Below are 24,432 nucleotides of genomic sequence, written 5' to 3' on the forward strand. Positions count from 1 at the left end.
GAGCTAATTTTTTTGCACTTATGACAATGTCTGTGATGCTTCCAAGTAAATTGCTCTGTATATTTTTATAGAAAATAGGGTGAGGTACTGAAACATGATGAAAATATTCAACCTATTTTACTTTGGTTGTGATTTCTTGTTTGTGTTTAAAAAAAAAATTATTTCCCACAATAAGTTCAAACAAGAATGTTTGGGCAGTAATCAGAAGAATAACAACAAGATGCCGGATGACTGGGGGTAATGTTGGAGGGGGGAAGGGATTCTCTCCTCCCGATTACTGCTTGAGTGGTTACAACCTCAGTATCCCTTAGAAATAATCCCCCCCATGAAAGGGGCATTAAGGGAATGTGTCTGAGACTGTTCTGAACACATTTTGATCGATTTTCTGTTTTAACTAGAGTTCCAATGACTTTCAACAGATGTTATTTTGACCTACTATAGGTCAGAGTGATTATGTTGTTTCTCAGGAGTAGAGAAAATAGATTGTATTTGGAGTGCTTAAAAATTAATAGAATATAATTTGTGAAAAATTATTTATTTTGTATGCTCTTCTGTAATTTGCCTTTGTTGTCAATACTTGTCTGTCTTAATTTTGTAGTTGATAATAATGTTTTAAAAAATGCATGTCTGTTGATTGGCCTAGAACAGCCAGTCAGCACTTTAATGTGATTTTATACAGCTGTGCATTAAATCAGACTATAATTATTTTTTAACAGGATGGTGAAGTGGATGCTGAGGAACTTCAGAAATGTTTGACACAGTCTGGAATTAGTGGAACTTACTCTCGTGAGATCTCCCCCACCCCCGTATTTAAAATATTAAACAAAATCTTTTTATCACAGATATACATGCCCATAATTTAAAGAATCCAATAATTCTGCAAAGCTTATTGTGAAGATAACTGTTCCTTGTGTTCCTTGTACATAACTGTCTCCCTGACATTAACTACTCCTAGACGAAATTTCATTCAGCTTTTTCAGGTGACTCTTGAAATTTGCCTCCAGATCTCAAAATAACATACTTTTATCACTATAGATTTTAGTTTTCTTTTTTTTAAAGTTTATTTATTTATTTTGAGAGAGAGAGAGAGAGAGAGAGCAAGAGCAGGGGAGGGAGAGAGAAAATCTCAAGAAGGCTCCATGCTGTCTGTGCAGAGCCTGATTCAGGGCCTGATCTCAGCAACCCTGAGACCGTCATCTGAGCTGAAATCAAGAATCACATAGTCAACCAACTGAGCTATCTAGGTGCCCCCCTTCTATGAATGTTTTAATTCTGCTATCATATTCTTAAAATCCAAGAGCTTCTCTTCTTTTTTCATGTAGGTGAAGTCTTCCCTTATCTCTCTGAAACTGTTAATGTATTTTTCAAAGTTTTTTCTTCTTTTGTAAACTGTGTTTTCTCCAGTTTTTTTTTCCAGTTTATTTGTTTGGTTGTCTTTCATGTTAGATGCTTTTCTCAGGTGTGCTGATCCTTGTCGTACATATTTAACTGAAATGCAGGCGAGAAGCTCCAAGGTGTTGGTTTGGTATTCACTATAGGCTTCAATGTCTGGTAGCCTGGTGGGGCAGTTTGTCGTGCAACAATGAGAATCAGCGTATTTTGGGATTTCCTTTTGGGCTGGTTGTTTGGTAGGAAAAGAGGATAGAGGACCCAGGAGGGTTCTCAGTCTTTGATAAACAGTTATTTAAATACCTTGTTTTTGCTAGATAGGTTAGTGTTAGTGTTAGAGTTTAGGGATAGGGTTAGGATATGTGCCTGCAGTTCAGAGACCTCTCCAGAGAATAAAACCCCAGACTTGCCCTGGAGTGAGAATCAACATGGCAGCCATCTACTGATGAGGCAAGAACGGGCTTTAGGGCTCTAAATACTTCTTAAGTAGGTATTCAGTTGGTCCTTCTGTTTTTAGGTCTACCTTCACACCCATTTTCAGAAATACTAGCAACTCTTAAGTGTTTGAGGTCTTTCCCAGGATAACTAGGCTGCTTCTCAGCTTTTTTGTCGTGTGTTTAGGAAGCCACTTTTTCAGATTTAGGGTTAAGATTAGGGTGAGGGTTAGGGTTAGGGTGTGTGTCTGGTATTGTACAGTCGAGAGACCTCTCCAGATGGTTAGAGTTAAGGTTCAAGGTTAGGGGTTAGGGGTTAGGGGATGGAGCTTAGGGGCTTGGGTATGCCTAGTGTCTTGGAATTTAGAGACCTCTCCAGAGTATAAATTCCCAGGATTTTCCTGAGGTTAGAATAGACATTGCTGACATCTTAAGGAGCTAAGGCAAGGAGGGGATTTGGTGCTCTAAATATTCCATAAATAGATATTCAGTTGGTCCTTCTGTTTTTATCTCTACCTTCACACCCATTTTCAGAAATACTACGAATTGATAAATGTTTGTGGGGTCTTCTCCAGGATAAGTAGGCTGCTTGTCAGCTTTTCTTGTGTGTTCTGAAGCCATTTTCTCACGTCAAGGGTCAGGGCCTAGCATTGGAGTTAAGATTAGGGTTAGGGTTATGGTTAGGGTCACGGTTAATGCTAGTGTATGTTCCGGGTGTTTTGCAGTTCAGAGACATCTCCAGAGGGTGGCAGTTAGGGTTTGTTTTAGTTAGTGTGTATGGTTAGAGGTTAGGGGTTAAGGGTTGTGGGTTGTGGATTAGGGTTCTACTATGTTCCTGGTGTCATGCAGTTCAGAGATCTCTCCAGAGGTTTAGGATTAAGGTGAGGATTAGCATTAGGGCTTCAGAAGTAGGGTTTAGGGATTTGGGTATGGAGGAATATCCTGCAGTTCAGAGACCTCGCCACAATGTAAGTACCAAGACTTCTGATGAGGTAAAAATAGACATTGCAGCCATCCTCTGAGCTGAGGCAGGGAGGGGATTTGGGGGCTCTAAATGCTCTTTAAGTAGATATTTAATTGGCTCCATGTTTATCTCTACCTTCACACCCACTTTCAGAAATATTACCAATTCTTAAATGTTCAAGGTTGTCCCCAGGACAAGTATGATGCTCCTCCGCTTTTCTTATCATGCGTTCAGACGCCACTTTCTCTGATCTAAGGTTACAGTTAGGGTTTGGGTTAGGGTTAGGGATAATGTTAGTGCATATGCCTGTTATCCTGGAGTTCAGAGTCCTTTCCAGAGGCTTAGGGTTAGGGACAGTCTTAGGGTGAAGGTTAGGGTTAGAGGTTAGGGATTGTGTGTTCGGTGTGAAAGGTTTGGGTCTTTGCCTTGAATCTTTCAGTTAAGAGACCACTTCAGAGAATAAGATCCCAGAGTTCTGCCTGGGTGAGAAGAGACATGTGAGCCTTATATACAGCTGAGCTATGGATGGGATGTGGGGCTGTAAATACTCGTTAAATGATTCTCAGTTGTCTTCTTATCTGTAACTTCACATTCATTTTCAGAAATACTACCAATTTTTAAATGTTTGGGGTCTTCTTTATGATAAGTATGATGCTCCACAGCTTTTCTTATATGTTTAGAAAGCCACTTTCTCAGATCTTGGGTAGCGTTAGGTTAGGGGTGTTAGCCTTAGGGTCAGGGTCAGTTTTAGGCAATGTGCCTGGTATCCTACAATTCAGAGACCTCTGCAGACAATAAATCCACAGACTTCTGCTGGGGTGATAATAGACATGGCAGCTATCTACCAATCTGAAGCAAGGAGGAGATTTGGGTCCCTAAATACTCTTTAGATAGATATTCACCTGGTCTTCCTGTTTTCATCTCTACCTTCACACACAGTTCTTAAATGTTTGGCATCTTCTCCAAGAGAGCTAGGCTGCTTCTCAACTTTTTGTATCATGTATGTAAAAGGCACTTTCTCAGCTCTAGGGTTATGGTTAGGGTTTGCATTAGGTTTAGCATTACTGTACTTGTATTTGCCTTGTATCCTGGAGTTCAGTGACCTTTCCAGAAAGTTTGGATTAGGGATAGTCTTAGGGTTAAGGTTAGGGTTACAGGTTAGAGGTTAGGTTTGAAGACTTTGGGTGTGTGCCTGGTATCCTGCTGTTGAGAGATCTCTCCGGACAGTAAATCCCTGGACTTCTGCTTGGGTGGGAATAGACATCGTAGCCATCTATACTGCTGAGGCAAGGAGGGGATTTGGTGCTCTAAATACTCTTTCAATGGATATTCAATTTGTCCTTCTGTTTTTATTTCTGCCTTTGCATCCACTTTCAGAAATATTGCCAATTCTTAAATGTTTGGGGTCTTCTCATGGATAGCTAGACTGCTGCTCACCTTTTGTTTTTGTTTTTTTCTTCTTTTTTTTTTTTTTAATCAGAAAAACTGTGCTTAGAAAGCCCCTTTCTCATCTCTAGGGTTAAGGTTGGAGTCAGGATTAGTGTTAGTGTTAGGGTTAGGGGTTGTAGGTTACTGGTTAGTGGTTAAAATTAGAGTTAGGATTATGGTTAATGTTAGGGTATGTCCCTGGTATCCTGCTATTCAGAGACCTGTCCAGAAGATTAGTGTTAGGGTTAATATTAGGGTGAATGTTAGTATCAGGGTTGGGGGTTAGGGCTTAGTGGTTATTGGTTAGTGGTGAGGCCTTTGAATATGTTCCTGGCATCCTGAACTTCAAAAACCTTTCTGGATGGTAAGTCCCCCAACTTCTGGTGTGAGCATAGACATGACATCCATCTATGGAGCTGAGGCAAGGAGGAAATTTGGGGCTCTGTATCCTCTTTATTTTATTTTTTTTTTCAACGTTTATTTATTTTTGGGACAGAGAGAGACAGAGCATGAATGGGGGAGGGGCAGAGAGAGAGGGAGACACAGAATCGGAAACAGGCTCCAGGCTCTGAGCCATCAGCCCAGAGCCTGACGCGGGGCTCGAACTCCCGGACCGCGAGATCGTGACCTGGCTGAAGTCGGACGCTTAACCAACTGCGCCACCCAGGCGCCCCTCTGTATCCTCTTTAAATAAATCATCAATTGGTCCTTCTGTTTTTATCTCTACCTTCACACCCATATTTAGAAATACTACAGATTCTTAAATTTTGAGATTCTTCCCCAGGATTACTAGGCTGCTTCTCAAAGCTTTTCTTACCATGTATTCAGGAAGCCCCTTTCTCCTATCTAAGGTTACTTTTAGGGTTAGAGTTATAGTGAGGATTAGGATTAGTGTTAGTATTAGGGGTTAAGGGTTAGCGGTTAGTGTTAGGATTATTGTTAGGGTATATAACTGTTATCCTGTTGTGCAGAGACCTCTCTAGAGGGTTAGTGTTAGGGTTAATGTTAGAGTCAATGTTAGTATCAGTGCTAGAGGTTAAGGGTTACTGGTCATTGGTTAGTAGTTAGGGCTTCATATATGTGCCTGATACCCTGAAATTGGAAGAACTCTCCAGACAGCAAATTGCCAGACTTCTGCTGATGTGAGAATAGACATAGTATCCATCTACAGAGCTAAGGCAAGGAGGGATTTGGGGGCTGTAGATACTTTTTTTTTTCTTTCCCAACGTTTATTTACTTTTTTGGGACAGAGAGAGACAGAGCATGAACGGGCGAGGGGCAGAGAGAGAGGGAGACACAGAATCGGAAACAGGCTCCAGGCTCTGAGCCATCAGCCCAGAGCCCGACGCAGGGCTCGAACTCACGGACCGCGAGATCGTGACCTGGCTGAAGTCGGACGCTTAACCGACTGCACCACCCAGGCGCCCCTGTAGATACTTTTTAAACAGATATTCAATTGGTTATTCTGTTTTTATCTCTACCTGCACACCCATATTTAGAAATACTACCAGTTCTTAAACATGTTTGGGGTCTTCCCCTGGATAACTAGGCTACTTTTCAGCTTTTCTTATTGCATGTTCATGGTCACTTTCTCCTATCTACGTCAGTTAACTTCCATTCATCTTACTATTTTACAATTCTTTTCCTTTATGTTCTCTTATTCTCCTATTTCTAATGGTTTATGACTTTAGAAATTTAATTTTTTCCCATTACAATGGGGTATTAAAAATATATGAACTTTCCTAAAAATTCTTCTCTATTCTTTGTCAAAAATATTTAATCTTCTGTACATATACATTCAATCTTATTTTATGATTGAAGGTATGCTTATATGAAGACTCAGTTCTTGCCATTTGTTATCATCTGTTGAGATTCTCCCACATAACGGATGGGTGCCATGTTAACTTGAAAGCAAAACATACCATTTGCCTGACAAAATGATGGAATGCCATCCAGGGATTGTTCATGGAAACTTTGCCACCCTGCTTCTTCCCACCTGAACAGGATTTGAAGGAGGACTGGGCTCCTGTATTGACTTTTCCACTTACTGGCTTTATGACTTGGGAAACTTTATTATTCTGGGCCTCTGTTTCTTCATTTGTAAATTGGGACTATAATACCTTTGTATGTTTATGTAAAATCACAAAATCTTGCTACCTGGTTCATAGTGAATACTCATCGAGTGTCTGTTGAATTATCCATCTGAAAATATTATAACCACCTATTCTAACATTGACACTATATTAAATAAACATTTAAAGGGGCGCCTGGGTGGCGCAGTCGGTTAAGCGTCCGACTTCAGCCAGGTCACGATCTCATGGTCCGTGAGTTCGAGCCCCGCGTCGGGCTCTGGGCTGATGGCTCAGAGCCTGGAGCCTGTCTCCGATTCTGTGTCTCCCTCTCTCTCTGCCCCTCGCCCGTTCATGCTCTGTCTCTCTCTGACCCAAAAATAAATAAACGTTGAAAAAAAAATTTAAAAAAAAAAAAACATTTAAAGAAAATCAGCTATTTTAACTTGTAGAATGTTTTATGATTTTTTTTCTTAATAGGTCTAAAATTTAGCTGAAATATTTTTTCTCATAAAAATTTCAAAATATGCTAACATCAAATAACAAAATAAGATAGTTTTAAGCATTTTTATTTATTCATTTATTCATTTTAAGGAGCAAAGAGTAAGAACTTGGTAAGCTACCTAAACTGTACTGATGTAATATTTCTTTTCTCAAGACTGATATAATAAGTCATGAGGTAAATCAGCATACTAATTCAATATAATTGTGATAAGGATTAGAAAAATTCTACTTATTGTGAGTCTTCAGTTATAGTTCTATAAATATGAAAATGTTAATATTTCTAATAACCCATGATATTAAGATAGTTTATATTTTTTCTTCCTGCCTTTTCCCTTGCCCAAGGGAAAACAGCTGCTTCAGATCAGAAGTTCACATTTTTACTTGATTGATTGCAGTAAACTAGCAAATGATTTACCTACATCCGGGTTCATCTTACTTTACTCTGCAGTCTGTTTAATGTAAATGAGTATTTCTGTAATGGAAATTTTAGAATTGCCCCTCTGCTCTGTAAAATTCTTCAGTGACTTCCCTTGGTCTAAATCTTTAGGGTGGCATTCAAGACTTTCATGATCTGACCCTCTTCTCCCTTTAGATGTCATCACAAGCCAGTCCTTCATCTCAAACTTTAATCACATCTCTACATCTTTCGTGTTTTGTGTACTCCGTATATGTCAGATTTCTATTTAAAAACCTGCTCGTCGTTTGTGTTGGGAAGATCAAAGCCCTCCTTTCCCCTGTGACAATAATTTTCAGTTATTTTATAATTGCTTATATAACTACCAAATCCCCTTACTAGATGTGAATAGTTTGGAGTAGTAGTAATTTTTATTTTAGTCCTTTTTTTTTTTTTTTTTTTTTTTTTACTATGGATGCATAAGCATTCAAAGTTTGTTGATGGGGTGACTGTGTATTTTTGGCAATTTTTAAACATTTTGTTTTATAAAATAGTAATTGTCATAATTTTACATAGATAAAATTGGGCAGACTCCAATTCAAATAATAAATATGTTTTACAGCCTTCAGTTTGGAAACCTGCAGAATTATGATCGCCATGTTGGATGTATCCTTGAGTAAAAATAGAAAATACTAGAATATGGAATAATTGTTTTCTGAATATAACTAAGCAATTGTTGGCTGTATATGACTACAGTAAATTAGAGACTTTAAAAATACTTTGTAAGATTCTGTTTGAATTCCATGCTCTTCCATTTTGAAGTAGAAATCTATTCATATGCTGAATTTAGCTAACTTGCAGAAGCATACTAATAGTTTTTTAGTCAATGATTTACAGCTTTGGGTCAAGTAAATTCTCATTGGTATCAAAATTTATTTTTATTAATAAAACTATCAGAGAGATTACACAGGAAAAATGAGGTTTAGTGAATTCAAAGAACTTTGGGCAGCTCTTAATGCCTGGAAGCAAAACTTCATGACTATTGATCAAGACCAAAGTGGCACAGTGGAACATCATGAATTGAATCAAGCCATCGCTGCTATGGGTAAGAATGTTAAAATTCTTTAGAATCTATCCAGATAATTGTTCTTTGATGAAATGAATCTTAACTGTTTTAATTTGTTAAGTGACAAAGGAATCTATTATTTCACCAGCTGTTGCCCAGTTTGATTTGAAGATTGTAGATGAATTCTGACTGAAGACTTTTAACAAAACCATTTTATCTATTTTTTTTTAAAGATGATCTTTTTTATACATTGTGGTTGATAAAATTAATTTCTGAATTTCCTCTGTTGAGTATATTAAAATGCATTCCTCTAATTGTGGGTAACCACCATTTATAGTATATTCTTTTTTAATTTGCTGAGGTGTCTAATTATTTATTTTATTTTTGCCAGATTTTTGGAAGTATTAATATGCAGTGTTATATTAATTTCAAGAATACAGCATTTCTATTCGTATCCGTATAGGTGTTCAACAGTTCTATACATTACTCAGTGCTTATCACAAGTATATTCACCGTCTGTAACCATACAACATATATTATGATCTTATTGACTCTATTCCCTATGCTGTATTTTTCAGGGTGACTTAATTATTTTGTTTAAAATTTTTTTTAATGTTTATTTATTTTTGAGAGAGAAAAAGAGAGGAAGAGTAAGCAAGGGTGGGGCAGAGAGAGAAGGAGATACAGAATCCAAAGCAGGCTCCAGGTTCTGAGCTGTCAGCACAGAGCCCAGCATGGGGCTCAAACTTGTGAACTGTGAGATCATGACCTGAGCTGAAGTTGGATGCTTAACCGACTGAGCCACCCAGGAACCCCTTTTTATTTTTTTTAAATGTTTGTTTATTTGTGAGAAAGAGACAGAGCACAAGCAGGGGAGGGGCAGAGAGAGAGGGAGACACAGAATCTGAAGAAGGCTCTAGGCTCTGAGCTGTCAGCACAGAGCCTGATGCGGTGCTCGAACTCATAACCGGCGATATCACGATCTGAGCCAAAGTTGGATGCTTAACTGACTGAGCGACCCAGACGCCCCTGGGGTGACTTAATTATTTCGTAACTGGAAGTTTGTACCACTTATCTCCCCTCTGGTAACCACCAGTTTGTTCTCTATACTTAAGGGCCTTTTTTGTTTGTTCCTTTTTTCTTTGTTTTGTTTTTTAAATTCCATATATTTTTGAAACCATATGGTATTTGACTTTCTCTGACTTATTTCGCTTACCATAATACCCTCTAGGTCCATCCATTTGTCGCAAGTGGCAAGATCTCATTCTTTTATATGGCTGAGTAATATTTCATTGTATATATGTACCACATCTTTTTTATCCATTTATTGGTTGATGGACACTTTGGTTGCTTCCATAATTTGGCTATTGTAAATAACGCTGCAGTAAATACAGGGCTGCACATATCTTTTTGAATTAGTGCCTTCCTTTTCTTTGGAAATATTCCAGTATTGGAATTACTGGATTATATGGTATTTCTATTTTTAATTTTTACTTTATTTATTTATTTTGAGAGAAAGAAAAAGCAGGGAGGGGCAGAGAGAGAGGGAGAGAGAGAGAGAATTCCAAGCAGACTTCCCCATTGGTAAGCCACATGTGGGGCTCGAACCTACGAACTGTGAGGTTATGACCTGAGCCAAAATTAAGAGTCTGAAGCTTGACCATCCTAGCCACCCAGGTGCTCCCCTCTATTTCTGACTTTTTGAGGGTCCTCCATACTGTTTTTCACAATGGCTGTACCATTTACATTCCTAACAACAATGCAGAAAGGTTTCTTTTTCTCTACATTTTCACCAATACTTGTTATTCCTTGTATTTTTTATTCTAGCCATTCTGACAGATGTAATGGGATCTTTCATTGTGGTTTTGATTTGCATTTCCCTGATGATTAGGAATGTTGAACATTTTTTTGTGTGTCTGTTGGCCATATGTTTATCTTCTTTGGAAAAATGTCTGTTTGGGTCTTCTGCATATATTTCATTGGATTATTTGGGGTTTTTTAGTGTTGAGTTGTCTAAGTTCTATATATTTGGATATTAACCACTTACAGGATATGTCATTTGCAAATATCTTCTCCCATTCAGTAGGTTGCCTTTTCATTTTGTTAATGGTTTCCTTTACTGTGCAAAAGCTTTTTATTTTGGTGTAGTCCCAATAGTTTATTTTTGCTTTTGTTTTCCTTGCCTCAGGAGACCTATCTAGAAAAATGTTGCTTCAGCCAATGTTAAATTACTGCCTATGTTTTCCTCTAGGAGTTTTGTGGTTTCAGGTCTCATATTTAGTTCTTTAATCCTTTTTGAGTTTGTGCATGATGTAAGAAAATAGTCCAGTTTCATTCTTTTGCATGTGGCTGTACCATTTTCCTACACCATTTGCTGAAGAGACTTTTTCCCATTGTATGTTCTTGCCTCCTTTGTCATAGATTAATTGACCATATAAGCATGGGTTTATTTCTGAGCTCTCTATTCTGGTCTTTTCATCTATTTATCTATTTTTGTGCCAGTACCACACTGTTTTGATTACTGCAGTTCTATAGTATATCTTGAAATCTGAAATTGTGATACCTCCCACTTTGTTCTTCTTTCTCAGGATTACTTTGGCTATTTGGGGTCTTTTTTAAAAAAAATTTTTTTTTCAACATTTATTTATTTTTGGGACAGAGAGAGACAGAGCATGAATGGGGGAGGGGCAGAGAGAGAGGGAGACACAGAATCGGAAACAGGCTCCAGGCTCTGAGCCATCAGCCCAGAGCCTGACGCGGGGCTCGAACTCACGGACCGCGAGATCGTGACCTGGCTGAAGTCGGACGCTTAACCGACTGCGCCACCCAGGCGCCCCCTTTTTTTTTTTTTTGAAAAAAAAATTTTTTTTTTTTATTTGGGGTCTTTTTAGTTCCATACGAATTTTAGTATAATTTGTTCTAGTTCTGTGATAAAATGCCATTGATATTTTATAGGGGTTGCATTGAATCTGTATATTGCTTTGAGTAATATGGACATTTCAACAATATTGGTTTTTTCCAACCCCTGAGTATAGAATAGTGTTCATTTGTGGTAAGAGCTCTAATTTGATAGCAAAGGCTTATCTCAATATATTACTGGTTTCCATATTATACTCTAGCTTTTCAACAATAAAAACCATGTTTTCTAAATTTTCCTTCGTTTTCTTATGTGGTTAGTATACACAGTATATGCCAAAATACCTCAGAATGCAAAGTCTGCATTTTAGAGTATTTTAAAAGAATGTAACTTTATTTTTATCCTATCTTTGCTAAGCTGAGGTTCTCAGTCTGCTTTCTTTCAAAAGTGGTAATATAAAATGGTGTTTAACCTGCTTTTACAGTTCATGTAGTATTCCTAATTGTGTTTACCCTTTGATTTTTTTTTACCCTCATTTGTAAACAAAATACAGTTGTAAGAAAATGAACCTTTTGAAATTTAAAATCTGAACCCAATGCAAATTATCTCAAATTCCAATTTAAAGAAGCTAAAGCTAGTGATTTGTTTTGTTTTATAATTAGACATTTTAACTTAATAGATGGTCATTTTAGAGACAGTCCTGGACACGTCATATATAGTTCAGTTAAAGCATTAATACCTAATGATTTAAACTTGATCCTTAATTCAACATAATGTAGAAAAGGTACTATAACCTTAGGCAAAAAAGAAAACTGCCAGAGTTCACATAGGCATTTGAGTGCCATTGAGAGATATTGTGGATTATTCAAATTTAAGATCTTCAGATACATGTTAAAATATTCAAATTATTTTGCTGAGAATGCTATGGGAAATAATAAGAGTTTTATCATTACACATTCAGATCATAACTCTCTACTAGGAAGCTTAAAATACGTTTGTATATAATTACATAAGTTTCCATACTTTACTTCTATTAATTTATACCTTTCCATTTATTTATTGATTGATTGATTGATTGATTGATTGATTTTTAGCAAGTTCCCTGGATTGTAGCTACACATAAAATTTTCTCTACGTTTATTATTGTCTTCCTCTTTGAGTAGATTGTCCAAATCTGCTAATATAGTAATATATAAAGACAATAATTCTAGGTAAATTACCTAGGTAAAATACATCCTTCACAGTAAAGTATGCACATATTGGAAAGTTGCTAAGAATAGATCTTAAAAGTTCTCATAACAAGAAGAGAAAATTCTGTAACTATATAGGGTGACAGGTATTAACTAGACTTATTATAGTGATCATTTTGTAATATATGCAACTATGGAATCATTATATTGTACATCTGAAACTAATATAATTATATACGCCAATTATACCTCAATGAAAAAAAAGGCAAAAAGGAAATAAAGAATTTAAGCGATAGCAAAAATCACTAATAATCTTTCCTTGATATTCTTTAAAGAACTATGAAATTACAGAATTGAAATATTGGAGCATTAAAATATATAAAATATTCTAGACATTATTTAAAAATAAAAATATATTCTAAAAATACAAAAACATAATTTTGTTTTTTCTTAGCTATGACTTCATTACAGAGCTAGAATTTAGATATTTATGTACCACTTAACCATTAGTAGTAAAGCCTTTGGTAAGTTTCAATATGAATGTGTTTTATTTTTAGTATATATTTTTATGGAATGAATATTGGAATTTTATTTTTTTGATTGTTTTTAAAGAAAATGCAATGCTGTGATGTTCTTATGGTGTTTGGTTTTAGAAGTTTTAATCTGTTAATTCTTATTTCTAGGTTATAGGTTGAGCCCTCAAACATTAACTGCTATTGTTAAACGGTACAGCAAGAATGGCAGAATCTTCTTTGATGATTATGTGGCTTGCTGTGTGAAGCTTCGAGCACTGACAGGTATTCATCATTTAAAAATGGGTATAGCGTTATGTAGCTATTTTTCTTTTTCTTTTTTGAAATTACTGATTTTTTTAAGTTTATTTATTTTGAAAGAGACAGTAGGAGAGGGGCAGACAGAGGGTGACAGACTCCTAAGCTGGCTCTGCACTATCAGCACAGACTGATATGAGACTTGAACTCATGAAACCATGAGATCATAACCTGAGCAGAAACCAAGGGTCAGACACTTAACTCGCTGAGCCACCCAGGTGCCCCGTAGCTATTTCTCTGAAAAATATCTCGTCTTCTTCGACAAGTTTGTAATATTATGTATTTTTCACCATTATTCACTGTTAAATTCAATCAGTGTTAAGGCTTTAAAACTTTAGCAATATTGTGAAAAAAAATTTAAAAAAACTTGAGCAATATGAATACTGAAAGATTGTTGTAGCTCAGTTTTGGAAAGTTTTCATGTCTCAGTTGCCTGGGATATGAAATCACTTGATTTAATTGAGTATGAAGAGAAAGAGGGAAGATGGCAGTGGAGTAGAAGGACCCTAAGCTCATCTTGTCCCATGAACACATCTAGATAGCTATCAAATTATTCTAAGTACCCCAGAAATCAACCTGAAGATGGACAGAACAAACCCCACAACTAAAGGGAGAGAAGAGGCCACATCAAAGAAGGTAGGATGAGTGCAGACATGGTTGAGGGGAGAAATGGATCATGGTGGTGTAGGGAGGAGGAAGCTGTAGTCATGGAGAAGGGTGAGAGAGAGAGGAACAAATGGGAATGCATAAGGAGAATGTTTCCCCAAAGCATTGGCTTGGAAAATGAGAGAGGTTGAATTTCACGAGTTCTTGCAACTAGCAGGGCTTGAAGCTTAGACTTTTGAAGGTCAACAGACTTGACTAGGATAGAGTCCAGAGGGTACTGCACTGCTCCTGGAGAGAAGGCAGGCACACAACCTAGGGGCAGACAGCATGGAAACAGTGATTTGAAGAATGCTTGGGGTTCACAGTGGGGAGAATATTCACTCTTCTTGCACATCCCTGAGAGGCAGCATTCACAGAGACACCTCTCCAGGAACAAAGGAGCCAGCTGGTGTCATTTCCCTCCCCCACCCTTAAGCATAAGCACATAGCTGCATGTGGGAAGTGGCATAGCACGTACACAGGCTGCCTGATTTCCTTATACCAAACCTGTGGGGTGGTTTCCTTATACCAAACCTGTGCTCTAGCAGGACTCTCTTCTCAGTCAAGCATGGCTTAGTCTCAGAATGGCAGGCTCCTTCCCCAGAAGACCAGCACAAGCCCCTGCCTCCACCACATCTGACAGAAGAGTTCTATACAGCCTCAGTTCTGGTGCAGGTGGTATCAGGACTCATTAAACAAGCAGACTAGAGCACACCTAGTTAAAACTTGACATGTTCTGGCCAGCGACCAAACACTGCCCACAGCAGGTAAGTAGAACCTCTACAGATGACTGGCCAGAAGGATAGAGCAGCCAAAACATAAGAGCAGAACTCACACAGCAAACGTCAAAGATACTCCTTGAAGCACCAGGCCCTGGATACTACATGACCTCTTCTTCATAAAGCTATTACTCTCAGGAGCAGGAGAATTAACTGGCCTTTCTAACACAGAAGAAGACCGAGACTTAGACAAAATGCCAAGATGGAGGAATTTATCCCAAATGAAAAAACAAGATAAGGCCACAGCCAGAGATCTAAGCAAAACAAATGTAAGTAACATGCCTGATGGAAAGTGTAAAGCAACAATCATAAGGTTACTCACTGGGGTTGAGAAAAGAATATAAGACATCAGGGTGACCCTTGTCACAGAGGAAAAAGAGTTAAAAAAAGAATCAGAGATGAAAAATGCAATAAATGAGATTGGAAATAGGCTTGATACAATGAACAGCAGGCTGGAAGAAGCAGAGGAATGAATTAGCTATATTGAAAACAAAATGGAAAATAATGAAGATGAACAAAAGAGACAAAGAAGAGTTATGGAACGGGAGAATAGACTCAGGGAACACAGTGGCTTCATCAGATATAATAACGTTCATATTATAGGAGTCCCAGAAGAAGAAGAGAGAGAAAAGAGGGCAGAGAATTTATTTGAACAAATAAGGGCTGAAAACTTCCCTAATCTGAGGAAGGAGACATCCAGATCTAGGAGGTACAGAGAACTCCCATCAAAATCAACCAAAGCAAGCCAACACCAAGACATACTATAATTAAATTTGCAAAATATAGTGATAAAAAATCTTAAAAGCAGCAAGGCAAAAGAAGTCCTTAACTTATAAGGGACAACCCATAAGGCTAGCTGGAGATTTCTCAACAGAAACTTGGCAAGCCAGAAAGAAGTGGCATGCTGTATTTAAAGTGCTGAGTGGGAGGGGCGCCTGGGTGGCTCAGCTAGTTAAGTGTCCAACTTCACTCAGGTCATGCTCTCACAGTTCGTGAATTCAAGCCCCACGTCAGGCTCTGGGCTGACAGCTTGGAGCCTGGAGCCTGCTTCGGATTCTGTGTCTCCCTCTCTCTCTGCCCCTCACCCGCTCACACTCTGTCTCTCAAACATAAACATTAAAAATAAACTGAAAAAAAAAAAAAGTGCTGAGTGGGAAAAATCTGCAGCCAAGAATACTTTATCCAGCAAGTCCATCATTCAGAATAGTTGAGTTTTCTAGACAAGCAAAAACGAAAGGAATTAGTGACCACTAAACCAGCTCTGCAAGAATATTAAAGGAGACTGAGTGCAACAGAGAGACCAAAAGTGATGGTCTTGTCTAAAGACAAGAAAGGATGAGAGAAAAATCTCCAGAAACAATGACAAAACAAGTAATAAAATGGCACTAAATACATTTCTCAAGGACTATTTTGAATGTAAATGGACTTAACACTCCACAATCAAAAGACATAGGTTGTCCAAATGGATTAAAAAACAAGACTCATCTATACATTGCGTATAAGAGACTTGTTTTAGACCTAAAGACACCTGCAGATTGAAAGTGAGGGGATGGAGAAAAATTTATCAAGCAAATGGATGTCAAAAGAATGCCAGAGTTGCAATGCTTATATAAAACAAATAGAATTTGAAACAAAGACTGTAATAAGATATATAGAAGGGTACTTACATCGTAATAAAGGGGACAATTCAACAAGACTATCTACCAATTTGCAAATATTTATGTACCCAACATGAGAGCAGTTAAATATATAAAACAATTAACAAACATAAAGGAATTAATGATAATAATACAATGATAGTAGGGGACTTCAACATCCTGACTTACATCAATGGACAGCTAATCTAAACAGAAAATAAACAAGGAAACAATGTCTTTGAATGACACTCTGGACCAGATGACTTAACAGATATATTTGGAACATTCCATCCTAAATCAGTATAAAACACATTCTTTTCAAGTACATATGAAACATTCTCCAGAATAGATCACGTTAGGTCACAAATCAGGCCTCAGTTATACAAAAGGATTGAAATCATACCATGCATCTTTTCTGACTACAACACTATGATACTAGAAGTCAACTACAAGAAAAACAACTTGGAGAGATCATAAATATACAGACATTAAACAATATTGTACTAAACAATGAATAGGTCATCCAGGAAATTAAAAAAAAATACGTGGACACAAATTAAAATGAAAACACAATGGCCCAGAATCTTTGGGATGAAGCAAAAGTAGTGCGGAGAGGGAAGTATCTAGCAATACGTGTCTATCTCAAGAAGCGTAGAGCCAGAAAAATTAATCCTCAAATGTTTGTAGAACCACAAAAGACCCCAAATAGCCAAAGCAACCTTGAAAAAGAAAAGTAAAGCTGGAGGCATCACAATTCCAGACCTCAAATTAGATCACAAAACTATAGTAATTGAAACAGTATGGTGCTAGCACAAAATTAGACATATAGATCAATGGAACAGAATAGAAAACCCAAAAAATGACCCCACAATTATGTAGTCTGTTAGTCTTTGGCAAAGCAGGAAAGAATATCCAATGGGAAAAAGACAATCTCTCCAACAAATAGTGTTGGGAAAACTGGACAGCAACATGGACCACTTTCTTATACCATACACAAAAATAAATTCAAAATAGATTAAAGACCTAAACTGTGAGCCTTAAAACCATAAAAATTCCAGAGGAGAACACAGGCAGTCACCTCTTTGAAATTGGCCATAGCAACTTTTTTCTAGATATGTCCCCTGAGGCAGGGGAAACAAAAGCAAAAATAAACTATTGGCACTTGATCACAATAAAACACTCATGGGGTACTTGGTTGGTTCAGTCAGTAAAGCATTCAACTCTTGATTTCAGTTCATGTCATGATCTCATGGTTTCATGGGTTTGAGCCCTGCATCGGACTCTGCACTGGTGGCATGGAGCCTGCTTGGGATTCTCCCTCTCTCTCTGCCCCTCCCTCACTCACATTCTCTATGTCTCTCTCAAAATAAATGAATAAGCTTAAAAAAATAAAATAAAACACTTCTGCACAGCAAAGGAAACAATCAACAAAACTAAAAGGCAACCTATGGGACTGGAGAAGATATTTTCAAATGGCATGCCTGATAAAGGGTTAGTATCCAAAACATATAAAGAACATTATAAAATTCAACATCCAAAAAACACATAATCCAATTAAAAAATGGGCAGAAGACATGAATAGACTTTTTTTGCAAAGAAGACATCCAGATGGCCAACAGACACATGAAAAGATGCTCAACATCACTATTCACCAGGGAAATACAAATCACAACTACAATGAGTTCCCCACCCCTAACAGAATGGCTAAAATCAACACAAAAAACAACAGGTGTTGGTGAGGCTGTGGAGAAAGGGGAATCCTCTTGCACTGTTGGTAGGAATGCAAACTGGTGCAGCTACTCTGGAAAACAGTATGAAGGTTCCTCAAAAAGTTAAAAATGGAACTATCATACAATCCAGTAATTGCACTATTAGGTATTTACCCAAAGAATACAAAAATCCTGATTCAATGGGATACATACACCCAGATATTTATAACAGTATTATCTATAGTAGCCAAATTATGAAAAGCCCAAGTATCCATCTATTGATGAATGGATAAAGAAGATGTGGTATGTATACACAATGGAATATTACTCAGCCATCAAAAGGAATGAAATCTTGCCACTTGTGACACGGATGGAGCTAGAGAGGTTCAAGCTAAGTGAAATAAGTCCATTAGAGAAAGACGTATACCATATGATTTCACTCACATGTGGAATTTAAGAAATGTGCAAAGGGAAAAAAGAGGCAAACCAAGGAACAGAGTTTTAGCTATAGAGAGAACAAACTGATGGTCAACAGAGGGGAGGTGTTTGGGGGGATGGGTTAAATAGGTGATGGGGATTAAGGAGTGCACTTGTGATGAGCACCTGATAATGTGTGGAAGTGTTGAATTACAATATTGTACACCTGAAACTAATACTCCACTGTATGTTAACTAGCTGGAATTTAAAGAACAACTTTAAAAAAACCTTAAAAACATTTATTTTCATTTTTATTAATTATTTTGAGAGAGAGAGAGAGCACAGGAGCAGGGGAGGGACAGAGAGAGAGAGGGAGAGAGAATCCCAAGTAGGCTCTGCATTATCAGCACAGAGCCTGACACGGGGCTCAAACTCACAAACCTCAAGATCTTGACCTGAGCCAGAGTCAGATGCTTAACCGACTGAGCCACCCAGGCACCCCTAAAAAATCCTTTTTTTAAAAAATTGAAAATGAAATTAGTCATTTTTTAGAACCTAGGGGCACTAAGCATTTACAAGTATATATTTAAAATTGTAATAAATTTTTGTTTGTTTAAAGATTTCTTTAGGAGAAGAGACCACTTGCAACAAGGGGTTGTGAATTTTGTATATGATGATGTAAGTATTCTGGTATTTACACTGTTCCCTAGATGTGTTCATAATTGTTAAAAAAAAATTAAGAGGTCTCTGGTACCAATAATGGGAATAATATATTTTATAGACCATATTCCTTTTCTGAATTTATCAGCTAAATGCAAATAAAAGGTTAAATACTTGTATAAATATCAAGTTGACATTATATTATAAAGGTACTTCTAAATTTTATGACATGTTTTTGGCAGTTTACCTTTCAAATCATTTTTAAGGGCAAAGCTACCATTTTTATAAAGAGTAGTTTATTTTTTGGTAATCTTCAAGAGGAAATTTTCAACTATGATGATAAATTATGAAGCTGTTCATTTCTCATTTCAAATGGTTGCAATTAACCTGATTCCAGTGTTTTGTTTTTTTTTTTTAATTGAAACTAATTATATTTCACATGTACTTCAATGTTTCAGGGTTTTTGTTTTGTTCTTATTGTGAGGAAGTTAGGGAGTCAACACTTCCCTGCAGTACATCCTGGTTTAAATTACAAACCTTGGAAACTTTAAAAATTTCCCCTCTTGTGAAAATGTTTTCATGGAGTGTAATTAATCAAAAGCAAAAAGCCTTTTGTTGTTACCAGCTGATGATTTTACTTATGTGTTAGTTTTTGCAGGGTACTATGGCAATTTGAATGTCTAGAATTTGGAAGCTGAAGAAATACTGTGAATTTTTTTTACTTGGAAGACATGAACTGGACTTTGAATTTAATGCTTTTTTGGCTTTTCCATGTTTCTACCTTGTTATAAGTCTGTCCTATTTCTATGTGTTTTTACTTTAGTGCATAATTTAAAGCAATACCAGAAGTGTTTTTGTATTTGGAATAGTAGTGCTTTTAGGAAAGCTGTTCACTTAACATATCTTAGTATCATAAAACATTGGTATATGATGAATTGATGTAAATACCTTTTAGCCTTAATTTTTAACATTGTAAATCCAGAAGAATGTATTTACAAGATAGATAATATAAGAAGCCAAATGTGAAAGCCTACATAAAGCTAATGTATACTTACCTGAAGGTTACAAATTATACATTGAATTTTTTTTCCTCGTTGTTGGTTTTGAAGGTGAACTAGAAGTCTGGATTTTGTGCCATATTTGTAGAAGGGTTTCTTTATTCCTTGATTGCATAATTTAAGAAGAGAAACTCACTGGTCTTTGCCTATGAAGAAGAAAATTGTAGTTCCTAAAATTTCGTTTTACGTCACCTTAAGTAGACTGCAAATTAATATATAGAGAAATAAGGCTATAGGAAGCATTTTTTCCTTTATTTTTTTCAGTGTATATTTTTCTTCAATATGCTTTATTATCTTCTGTGGGAAAAAAAGTTCTTAACAGAACATACGTTTTCTCTCTGCATTTTTTTTTTTTCATTAGTGATGACCTAGAGGGCCTAAAATGGCATCTTCCTTTTAAATCTAGACTTTCTGGAAGTGACACATATTTTTAATGAGATGTCAACATTTCAGTGTATTCTATTAAACTAAATTGTTTCATATATAATGCCAACTGTTTACGAAGTTAAAAAAATCAAGTAATCTACCAATTTGTTTAGATAGTCAGAAACTAGGTTCACCTTTCTTGACAACATTAGCCGCAGGTTTTGGCATTACTAAACTGGCAAGTCGTTGAATGCAGGTGTGTAATGTGGGGGGTACTGACCACAGCAGGCACCACACCCTGTTTCAGAGTGGCATCACTGTGGAAATTGCAAAGTGGTCATCACATCCTTAGCATTTCAGACCCCTGATATGAGCTGTTGTAGTTAATCCTGCCCCTTTCCTTGCAAACACTCTTAAGTCTTTCTTTTTTTTTTTTTTTTTTTTTTTTTTTTTTTTTTTTTTTTTTTTTTAAATTTTTTTTTTCAGCGTTTATTTTTGGGACAGAGAGAGACAGAGCATGAACGGGGGAGGGGCAGAGAGAGAGGGAGACACAGAATCGGAAACAGGCTCCAGGCTCTGAGCCATCAGCCCAGAGCCCGACGCGGGGCTCGAACTCACGGACCGCGAGATCGTGACCTGGCTGAAGTCGGATGCTTAACCGACTGCGCCACCCAGGCGCCCCTCTTAAGTCTTTCTTAATGAAGATTTGAAACACCATGTGTTTTTCTTACACCTTAACTGAATGTCTTCCAGCTTCAAATGTGAGTACAAATTGATGTAATTTTAGTATGACTGGTGACCAAATTAATTATTCTTTTTAGAAAATTCCAGATTTCTTAAAGGATGGAGGATGAATGGTAGCATCTTGAAAAAAAGAAAAGTTTCGTAAACTTACAGAATTTTAAATCCACTTTTACTTTCAACAGTCCTGGAAAGGAAGTATTGGGTAGTCATTTTGACGTTATATTTTTATATAATTAGCTGTCAGATTCATTTGGTCAGCAGTATAAACGTGTGAATAAATAATCCATATACTTTTGTCCTCTGGCTGCTAATTTTTTTTCCATGAACATATATTTGATAATGTGAGAGGATGTTAACTGAGGTATAAAATAAAATACAGTATTCTAATTAGAAGTGTTGTAGAAGAAACTAATGTAAACACACTCTTACATCATTCATGTTGAATGAGGATGATATGACTCAGCAGCCTGGTATCTTAACATCCAGCTTATAGGTAATTGCATTGCGGTACTGTTCTGACGTCAGTTATAATTTTTCTTACTTGTAGGCTAATGGTTGAGGCTAAAAACTTTAAAAATGATATATGATATTATTCATTTAAGTTTCTGCCAAATGACACTTTGTATTAGAACTCTTCATATGATTCTCTAACTCGTCCTTTTCCAAAGGTGTTTCTGTAAATTTTGGTCATGGTCAGTCTGTGAAGCCATTTCAGTGACCAAACATACTTGGGAAATTCTCACCCTTTTCAGGCAGCTTGATAAAGCCTAAGGTACAGAAAATCCTGTTTACTTCTGTTTGACATAGTTTGTTCCAAAAATTTTTGACCACAGAACTCCTTTCTCTAGCAGAACTAATTTTCCATGCCAATCCAACTTGTCAGACAGTTCTTTTGCACTGTCCGTTAACTAGATAATCTTATAAAACGTTAGGCATAGAGGATATTTTAGATGGAGTTTTTATACCGAAATGCAGCTCACTTTTTGATGCTTTAAAGATAATTGATGTAAACAGACATCCATTACTAAAGTAAAAATTAAATAGTCTTATGATGAACAAGGACTGGAATATGAATATCGTATGGTAGTTTGTACTGGTTAACTCACACCCAATTTTCTTGTAAAGAGTAAAATATTGAATAATGTACACTCTTAACATCTAAGTGCTTTTATTTATACAGTAAACATGTTTCCATGTCATTTTGAGAATTTTTTAATAAACATTCAAATAGCTTGCTGTAAAGTTTTGTATCATACAAAATCTGTTAACATATATGAGATGCTTCAGTTCAAATAACAGTGCAGTTAATTCACCTCCGCCTAAAAAACTGCCAAATGGTTCAATGTCAGATATTGCACTTCTATTTTGAGTGGCAGTTTACACCTTTTAAATTATATCAAGGGGAAATAAATACTGTTGGAATCTTAATTTGGTCCACTTTAAAGTAATTTCAAGGACTGTGATCATTTGATCTATTTAAGCATGCATTCAGAAACAAAAAGTAATTTAAAAGTGTCAAATAATATATTTATTTCCAGAAAAGGTATTCACCCTGGAAGAAAGTAGAATTTATTAATGAAGTTCAAAGTCTGTGCAGTTTAAAAAATGACAAACATCAATTTATAATTCTTTCTCTAAGGAAAATATACAAATCAAGTTCACTTGTACTCTTACGGCATTACTAAACTGGACAAACTAAATGAATACAATTTGTCAGAAATGTGCTTTTCTTTTGTACTTTTGACAAATTCACAGATGATATGTTTTCTCGAATTTGTAGCAGTTTTCTGGGAAATTAATAGGAATAAATTTGTGAACATCTGGTAATTAAATCTAGTGAGTAAAAATCCAAGACTTCTTTCACGTTAGCATTTTTTCTTTTCTTTTAAACTTTAAAATGCAGCCATGGGTATTTTATTAAGTTTGAAACTTGTATTAAAAAACCACATCTTTTTGATTTTGTAAGCACTTTGAAATAAATGTACAATTCTAAGCTATCATCTAAGAGTATGTCTAGACTTTATAATAAAATTAGATGACACAAAGAAAAAACAAATATTTAAAACTTCTGTTATAGTGATGAATGAAGAGAAGATTTTAAATGAATACTGTTTAGGTAATTTGTAGTATAGAATAAGGTTACAGCATCATATATGTCCATATATTAAGTTAAATATTTCCTGTAATTTAGAATACTGAGCACAAAACTACTTTCCAGCAAAACATCAGGACACTTATGAAAAATTTGTCTGGCTCACTATCAACTCATTATTTGGATGTTGGGAAATCTGTGCTTTTGTTTCTTGCCATTTCTTTTTCTACTTGTTTTAAAAAACTTATTTTACTGGCATCTAATAAAGAAAAGAGCCTTATATTGCTTAATATTCCTTTTACCCAGGTAGCTTGGCAATGTACAGCTTTGTGTATTATTTTGTGAGCATTCAGGAATAACTTCAGGTGTGCTTCTGCAAATCTGAATGTAGAGTAAGTAGACATTGGCAGCACTCCTACATTACTATGATGCACCAGACAGTTAGGGGGTGAGGAGGGTCCTTGCCTATGTGCTACTTACATTTCCAACCCTTCCACAACATCAGAGACAGTGGCGATTTGGAAAGCTTACAGGAAATGAGAATTTTGGCTCTGTCATCATTTAATAGCTATATTCAGAGACAAATATGCCAGGAATTAGTACCTTCATCAGATAACACTGTTGGGGGGGGGCGGATCCCAACATTTTCCCTTAAGCATGAAAATATAAATATGTGCTTTACAGATACATGCAGTCATTTGCATTTTAGCTGGCTATATTTAATCACATTTATATTGCTATGATAACTGAAATTTCAAGAGACAACCTGAACAGGTATGTATGTTCCAGAAACATACTAAATAAAGATCCATATTCTTTTGAAAATTATAGGCCATATCAGAAAATTTTCGGGTTAGCCGAACTTTTGGATGCATATTTAATTTCCCAAGGCTATCTAAATGCATCATCCTCAAATCTCTCTTATGGCAAGAGATTTTAAGTTTTTAAATAGCTTATTCATACTTTGCTTCTTTTTCTAATCAGCCTCACTTAAAGATACCAATACGTTTGTTTCTGCTAATCTATATTTGATTTGGTTTTTCATTTATTAAATAGCAAAATGTTCTCTTGGCTTCTTAAACCTAAAAAAATGAATGGTGGAGAATCTAAACCACTAAACGGAGTAAATAGTCCTTAGCTTAGAAAATGCCACATTATGACCAACTGATTTTGTGGAAAAGGTTTCTCTGAAGATAGATG

At 36.3% G+C, this 24,432-nt stretch overlaps 1 protein-coding gene across 2 annotated transcripts in view; it reads left to right on the top strand.

The window, feature by feature from the left end:
* The window catches only part of GCA (grancalcin), a 35,763-nt gene extending 12,621 nt beyond the window's left edge, over positions 1-23,142 (top strand). For both annotated transcript variants that reach the window (XM_040475210.1, XM_040475211.1), the window contains 7 exons: positions 717-786; positions 7,805-7,848; positions 8,140-8,287; positions 12,979-13,092; positions 18,932-18,990; positions 19,622-20,813; positions 21,086-23,142. In XM_040475210.1, coding sequence (XP_040331144.1) covers positions 717-786; positions 7,805-7,848; positions 8,140-8,287; positions 12,979-13,092; positions 18,932-18,990; positions 19,622-19,648 — 462 coding nt within the window. In that variant the 3' untranslated portion in view covers positions 19,649-20,813; positions 21,086-23,142. The remainder of the gene's footprint in view (positions 1-716; positions 787-7,804; positions 7,849-8,139; positions 8,288-12,978; positions 13,093-18,931; positions 18,991-19,621; positions 20,814-21,085) is intronic.
* The last annotated feature ends 1,290 nt before the right edge of the window (positions 23,143-24,432 follow it).

This window comes from Herpailurus yagouaroundi, unplaced genomic scaffold (genome assembly GCF_014898765.1).
Source record: "Herpailurus yagouaroundi ecotype Mexico unplaced genomic scaffold, PumYag 140, whole genome shotgun sequence".
Taxonomy (NCBI): Eukaryota; Metazoa; Chordata; class Mammalia; order Carnivora; family Felidae; genus Herpailurus; species Herpailurus yagouaroundi.